The following is a 7,480-nucleotide window of genomic DNA, read 5'->3' on the forward strand; positions in this document are numbered from 1 at the left end:
CACTTTTCTATCTTTATTATTTGCCGATAAAAGATATGTTGCATTATTTTTTTGTTTAAGTATAACCTAACATACTAAATATAATTATAACTTACTTGCTCTGTTACAAGCTCTCCTGCCCCACAATACAGAAAAGTATTCATCAAGAAGATAATAAAAAGTAATATTGAGAAATATCCTTGTAGGATAACAGTTTTATCTATTTTTCCGTCAGCTAATATCTAAAACATAAATTATAAGTTAGCAAAGGAACATAGAGTAACTCCGGTATTTAAGTTGCGAGGGGATATATGTACATCTCAGAAATGGGAAAAAATAAATATAAGGATAATTTGCACATAATCATTCTATTATTATGCCTTTGTGTTCTATTAATATGGTACTATGATTTCAGTTTTTTTTTAAATTAATATTATTTGTTAAAACCACTATCACACAGTTGAATTGATTAAATTGTCAACGCAATAAATATTGCAATCATATATTATAACTTACATGAGATAATTACCGTAGAAAGTGCGAAAGACTTAAATGTTTGGAGATACGTAATTATAAAGGGAAAGTAAAGAACAGATTACAGCAAAATACAAGTGTTTAACTCTTATATTTATTGTTTAACTTAAGTCTTGTATGTCCCACCTTTTTGGAATATATGGCATTTTTAGCAAGCGGAATTTATGCCCAAAGCATACAAAGTACTCAAATTGGATTCAGTGCATTAAATGTAATAAATTTACTACATGAAACATGTACGTCATAATACTTGTAATACACTGGGCAACAAAATTAACGCAACACTGTAAAATGCTTTTTAAACATCCCGATACGACAATTTTTGACGAAGTTATTGTATCTCGAAATTTGCCTATTTTTGCAGAGTAAACAGATGATGCGTTAATTTTGTTACCCAATGTATATGCAAAAAGTTAAAATTATTATATATATCTATTACATTCTGTATATATATTTATTATTTTTATTCCTTGATATTAATTTGTAAGTTATCGTGCCATTTTACACCTTTTCTCTAAGCATTATTGATAAATCTTCCATAATTCGTATATTCCATGTAAATACTCGGGAAAAAATGTTATGTATATGGATATATTTTATATATAATTATTATATTGTATATAATTATATATAAAACATTTTTTCTCGTGTAGCCGAATATTCTATCTTTATATGGCAAAAAGGCAAGTACTCCAAAAAGTTTCTTTTAAATACATATGAAATACAAGTATTTTGGCATAAAGATTTCTAATATTATTTTCATGGTGGTAAACAGCACAAAGTTTCTATTGGAATATTAAATATTATATTTACTTTATTATATTATTAGTATTTAGAATTAGAAAAGTTACTTTTCAAATTACGTATAAGTTATTGCAAGAATTAAGTACAATATATGTTCAGATACTTCACGTTTTATAATATATTATATCATTTGCACTAATTTTGTATTACTTTTGGTACACAATTTTTATAACAAATACGTATAAGTTGATTTAAGAACTTATAAGTAATTTTATAAAATAACTTTCTCAATCATGGTGTTATTTATCTTAAAAGTAGTAAATACTTAACATATTAAGTTTTCGTGCAGCGTATATACCGGAGTTACATTAATGCATGCTATAAAAGATTTTCTCGAATTTTTTTTATTGCATCTTACAATAGTAAATAAAAATCCGGTTAGGCAGAATACAACACCAAAATGAAATACCAATACTAACATCATTAAAGCGTATGTATTTTCGATATTGTCGGCAAATCTGCGAATAAAATTAATTAAAAGGGATATCACATTAAATCAAACATTATATATATAAAGTGTCCCATTTTAAATAATGAATTAAGATTTCTCGAAAACTATGCGGAAAAATGTTTCAAACAAAAGTTGCATGGTTTAGAGAAAGACATAAAAAGGGACTATTAATTTGACTTTGGGTGTCGTCACCACATCGATTTTTATTAATAGAACACCTTATTTTTGATTGCGGAATCTAATAGCTGGTGTTAAGAGTTTTCTCGAAACATTGTAATAAAGTTATTTTTCATTACGTACTTTATAGTTGAAAATTACACTACACGCCGATATTAGCATTGCGCAAGGTATCCGTTCAACAATTAAAACCTTTTGAATGTTATTTGAATGTTCAGTATCATGTCCTGGGTAACATTTTCAAGATCAAGGCTACTAGAGATTATTTTTCTTGTTTTCATTTCTATACTAAAAATTCATTTGTAAAATGAAAATAAAAAGTACAACCTCCAATAGCTCTGATTTTGACAAACGTTATCCAAAACATGATCCTGAACAGTATTAAAGTTTTAGTCGTCGATCAAACATCTCGCATAATTCTAGTGCCGGCGGTATTATAACTTTCAAGTTAACTCAATTATAACTCAAAAATTACTTAATAAAAAAATCTTAGCGTTTTGAGAAGCTCTCAACACATCAGCTGTTAGATTCTGCCATCAGAAGTAAAATGTTCCACTAAAAAAAATCGATTTGACCATGATCGTTGTCTTGACAACGCCACCCAAAGTTAAATTAATGGTATCTTCTTATGTCCCCCTTCAAACCACACAACTTTTGTTTGAAATATTTTTCTGTATCTATCATAGTTGTCAAGAAATCTTAATGCATTATTTAAAATTGAACACCCTGTATAGATATATTAAAAGCTGTATATATTTAATCATAAAAATATATATATATTATCGACTATTTAACATTGTTAAACGTTCTATTGCCAAAATAAAAATTCATACCTGATAAGACGTAAATGGGTCGCAACGATATTGTTTAAAATTTTATTAAAATTTTTGTATGAGGTCAAATTAATTAAACGGCATTTAAAGATTTCTAATTGGCCACAAATGTGAAGAACTATTACAACTAAAAAGATATCTACAGACATGTAAATGGTAGCTGCCAACAACAGCGTTACCATTTGAATAAAAAATATTAACTCAAATTGCGGACTCTTATCTGTATCGTAGAAGTGATACGTCTCCAATGGTAACGATTTGCGCCGATCTGTGGAATTCGTTACGTACATTATGACAAAGCCAAAATAAGGAAGAGGAATTGTTGTGAAAAACGCTATTATCACAATAATATATCCAATCATCATAATTAATCGCGCTGTTTGTGCTCGTTTTATCATTACATCTCGTTCTTCATCCAGCTTAAATGCCATCCAATCTTCTGCCATCATGTTTACAATCGACAATACAACTTAAAAATGTAAATAATTATAAATAAAATGTAAGCAATGTTAAAGGTGTTAAAATATTGAATTATTTAGACATATGCTGTTATTTGTAAATTACCGCACCAAAAAGAGAATCGTATATAATTCTGGACGTACCCGTTTGTTTCCGTAATATGATAATGTATTTCACTGATACTATTACTTGGGGTAATGTTGTATGTAAATTGTCTATTACGAGTACCATATTACCCCAAACTTGTATAATTGCACGTATCATCGGAACATATGAAACAAATATTAATAAAATAAGAATAATGCCGACCCAAACTTTTGGCCATAAACATTTGCTAGGTTTAGGCCATAAGCCCACCATTTCGAATCCTAAACGTTGTAGATGTATTGCCCACATGAAATCTAATACATTTTTATAATAGCTAGATAATACAATTGTAAATATAATACTTATATTCAATATTTAATATCTAATTATTAAATGTTTGTGCGTAATAAAAGTAAACAATAACACAGTATCAGAAGAATGGATTTATAATAATATAGTGTATACACACAAACTTATTTAGTACATTATTAATTAAACGATTAATAAACAGAAAAATTGTAACATGAAGTTAGTACCTCTGTATCCTGAAGAATTTGTAACATTCATGTTGAAAGTTTGAACATAAAGAACTGTTTTGTTCTTTCCACGGTATAATGCGAAATGATTAGCATGCACTCTATACAAATGCAAAAACTCGACAGCATTGTCAAATGCGGCATTAAATATTAAGAATGCTATTCTCAGTCATAGCTACTTATATCGTAATAAAGAATTTTATAAACGTTCAAATTATAAATTCGTTTATGTCTGATCTAAGAAAATAAGAGATAAAAAATATTATATTGCATTATAAGTTTGTCGTATTCGCTTAAAAAGTTTTTTCCCTGTTTTATGTTGTTCCATTGCGTTTATTACAAAACGAGAAATAACGCTGTTGCATCTTTAATGCTACTTTCTATACCATAGCCACAAAAGTTGTATACAAAAAGAATGGTACAAAATTGCATATTGTACGTATCTTTTAAACGTATTTTTTTTAAAGACATATTTAACGTTGTAGTAAACATGAGTGAATGTAATATTATTTCTAGTTTATAAGTAGTTTATAATTCATACTTCAAAGTTGTCCATGTATTTCCAATGATGAAATTTCAGTATCTTATAACTGCAAGTTTATAACGTATGGTAGCAAAAATGTGGCAACATTCTCGCAATAAAATAACTGCCCTGATAAAAATAAAAATTGTGTAAGTGAAATGTAATTTGTAAATGATTCTTCTATGTTTCGTTGTTTTAATTTTTGCCATCTAGAAGGTTTGTTTACGTTTTTGTTACTCTTTCATTACGTTCGATTTTTATTTTTATCAGAGTGTGTTTCTAGCATGTTTCTGTTCATTGAAGATAAAGTAGCAAGAACCGATTTTTTTTCTAAAAAAAGAATTGCAGTAAAATGTAAAACTCATATAGATGTATCAAGACAATTATGTATTGATTTATCTTACCATGTTGATTTGATAAGATATAATTAACATCAAAAATTATTATTAAATAATATTTGTAATTCAAATTAATGTGATTATAAAACAAACATAAAAAAACATTGTATTATAATTTTGTGCTATAGATTTTTCGTTTTTTATTAAACATAATGCACAAAAATCAAAATGTTCATACTATTTTTGTGCAATGAAAATATTCACATTATAAAATGCTTAATAATACATTATATAATTTATAATAAACAACAATTAATAGACAAAACTTTATTTTATTTTTTAATCACGATACAATAAATTTCTACATATTTTCTAGGTAAAAATTTCTCCACTTGTAACTACGTAATATTATAATCATGAACGTATCTATTTTTATGTTCATACAGCATGTTGAATGTTAATATATTATCTTCAACCATGTTTTGTCAATAGGAATGATATATAGCCAATCGATGATTTTAATATCTAAAATTAATTGTTACTGTTATTTCCTGACATTTGAGATATACGTAATCAATATCAACTTCGTGTACGTGTAAAAATCAAGATTCTGATTAACTATGATGGCTTTAATTTATATTATTATATTATATATTAATTTACATTATAAATAATATATTGTTATAAATATTTTTAATTTAATGTCATAAATGTGTGATAATTATTATTACCAGGATTGTTATTTAATTTATGTTAGAGAAAAAGACACTTATTATCAAAATTGTAGGAACATTCCTTGATGATCTTGAGTAATCTTAAAGATTAGTCTTTTAACTACCAATAAAAAAATTTTTTTTTAATGAGAAGAGATACATTTTACTTTTTCTATCGATAAGATTTAATCAGCTGAATATCTTTACATTATTTCTTCGAAAACTTAACTATTATCGAGATATAAACTAAAAGAAGTCAGGTTGTAAATTTGAAACTAATTTTTTTATTATTACAATAAAACTTTAAAATATTTACCAAGTTAATTTAAGTATGTCTTTGTATAGTCTTGCTAGAACCTTTTCTAATTCTTGAACCATCATTTAGCGAAAAATATTTTGTATATTTTGTTTTTCGGATTAATAGGATGTTAAAAATGAAAAATAAAAGAGCTAACTTTCAACGTCCTACCACTTCGAAAAACATAATAAAAAAAATAAAAAAATAATGATTCAAAAGTTAGAAAAAGTCTAAGCAAGCCTTCCACGAAGACTACAAACACATATAGATCAAAATAATGAATTTATTTTGAACATTTATTGTAATAATAAAAAGTGTGTTTCAAATTTATAATCTAAATTCTTTTAATTTATATCCTAAAAATAGTTAAGTTTTCGAAGAAATACTCTAATGTAAAGATATTCAGCTGATTGAGTATTATCGATAAAAAGAGTAAAATGTACCCCTTCCCATTAAAAAAAAATCTTTTCTCTTGACAATAAAAAGACTAAGCTGTAAGGTTACTCAAGATCATGAATGTATGTTCCTCTACTTATCCTACAATTTTGATAATAGATGTGTTCTCTATTTTTGAAAAAAAAGACTTGATGAACTCCTTATCAGACTCACCTTACACACACATACACACGAGCACACACGCACGCACGCACGCACGCACGCACATACATACAAGCACGTGCGCGCGCAGGGGAAGAGAGAGAAACAGAAAGGCTGGGGGGAGCGGAAAGTTACATAGAATGTAAAACATATTTCATTAAACAACGAAAGAATATAATTAAAACGACAGAATTGTATAAATAATCTTACGCTGCAAAAAGTAGTCATTGTTAGTGGAAAAATATTTCCTGCAGTGATATAAAAAGGATATTTAGCTCGTACCATTAACAAAATAAGACTTCTTGCTTTACTTGATTCTAACTCGTACCACTCTAGATCGCACATTGCACGATATACTGCATTGCACTTAATAAATGCGTATAAAAAAATATATTAACATCCATGACATTTCAATAAGAATTATTTCAAAAAATATCAGTATAATAATATAGTAATATAATAATAGTATAATATTAGTAATATATAACGATATAATATTAGTCTAATAAATATAATAAACTTATTTATATACAATACTATTTATACTCATTATAACTTACTTGTTCTACTACAAGCTCTCCTGCTCCACAATGTAGAAAAGTATTCATCAAAACGATAACAAGAAGTAATAGAGAGAAGTATCCTTGTGCGATATCAGCCTTATTTATATTTTTGTCAGTTAATATCTGAAATATTATACAGAAGCAAAGAAAGCGTACTATGTCTGCTAAAAAATATTTTCTCACATTTGTATTTTACTGATCTTACAATAGTAAATGAAAACCCGCTTAAGCAAAGTACAATAATAAAATGAAATAGCAATATTATCATCATTAAAGAGTATGTATTTTCGATATTGTCGGCAAATCTACAAGAATAAAAATATTTAAAAGAGTAATTATTGTATTAAATCAATAAAATACTATATACATATATGTAATATAGTAGTAGTAGTAGTAGTTTATTACGTGCTCACCAACGTGATTACACGGACTTCCATTAAATACAATACATCTTAAATATACATATACATTTCTTGCTTACTTGCTAACTAATCTACACATTCAAACTCACTTTCATACTCATTTACATTTTATGTCACTCACTCACTCACCCTTTCTCTCTCTCTCTCTCTCTCTCTCTCTCTCTCT

The 7,480-nt window shown here is 26.9% G+C and overlaps 3 protein-coding genes across 3 annotated transcripts in view; all 3 read right to left on the minus strand.

The window, feature by feature from the left end:
• LOC108755614 (odorant receptor 43a-like) overlaps window positions 1-143 on the minus strand; it is a 3,094-nt gene extending 2,951 nt beyond the window's left edge. The window contains exon 1 of the mRNA XM_018498730.1: window positions 96-143. Coding sequence (XP_018354232.1) covers window positions 96-143 — 48 coding nt within the window. The remainder of the gene's footprint in view (window positions 1-95) is intronic.
• A 2,610-nt stretch (window positions 144-2,753) lies between these two features.
• LOC108755615 lies at window positions 2,754-3,891 on the minus strand. Its single transcript, XM_018498731.1, has 3 exons — window positions 3,861-3,891; window positions 3,381-3,638; window positions 2,754-3,247 (listed from the first exon to the last, which is right to left on the minus strand). The coding sequence occupies exons 1-3, from the start codon at window positions 3,889-3,891 to the stop codon at window positions 2,754-2,756; spliced, it is 783 nt and encodes a 260-aa protein (XP_018354233.1).
• A 1,301-nt stretch (window positions 3,892-5,192) lies between these two features.
• On the minus strand, window positions 5,193-6,937 carry LOC108755616 (odorant receptor 43a-like). Its single transcript, XM_018498732.1, has 3 exons — window positions 6,890-6,937; window positions 6,540-6,695; window positions 5,193-5,246 (listed from the first exon to the last, which is right to left on the minus strand). The coding sequence occupies exons 1-3, from the start codon at window positions 6,935-6,937 to the stop codon at window positions 5,193-5,195; spliced, it is 258 nt and encodes an 85-aa protein (XP_018354234.1).
• Between the last annotated feature and the right edge of the window lie 543 nt (window positions 6,938-7,480).

Source organism: Trachymyrmex septentrionalis, unplaced genomic scaffold (assembly GCF_001594115.1).
Source record: "Trachymyrmex septentrionalis isolate Tsep2-gDNA-1 unplaced genomic scaffold, Tsep1.0 scaffold9, whole genome shotgun sequence".
In the NCBI taxonomy this organism is placed as follows: domain Eukaryota; kingdom Metazoa; phylum Arthropoda; class Insecta; order Hymenoptera; family Formicidae; genus Trachymyrmex; species Trachymyrmex septentrionalis.

Coding starts and splice junctions, on each gene's coding strand:
- LOC108755615 (XM_018498731.1), bottom strand. CDS start 3,891: ATGAATGTTACAAATTCTTCAGGATACAGAG. Junction 3,639..3,860: donor AAATTCTTCAGGATACAGAG/GTACTAACTTCA, acceptor AAAATGTATTAG/ATTTCATGTGGGCAATACAT. Junction 3,248..3,380: donor CATATTACGGAAACAAACGG/GTACGTCCAGAA, acceptor TACATTTTTAAG/TTGTATTGTCGATTGTAAAC.
- LOC108755616 (XM_018498732.1), bottom strand. CDS start 6,937: ATGAATACTTTTCTACATTGTGGAGCAGGAGAGCTTGTAGTAGAACAA. Junction 6,696..6,889: donor GAGAGCTTGTAGTAGAACAA/GTAAGTTATAAT, acceptor GCATTTATTAAG/TGCAATGCAGTATATCGTGC. Junction 5,247..6,539: donor CAATGACTACTTTTTGCAGC/GTAAGATTATTT, acceptor AATTAATTTTAG/ATATTAAAATCATCGATTGG.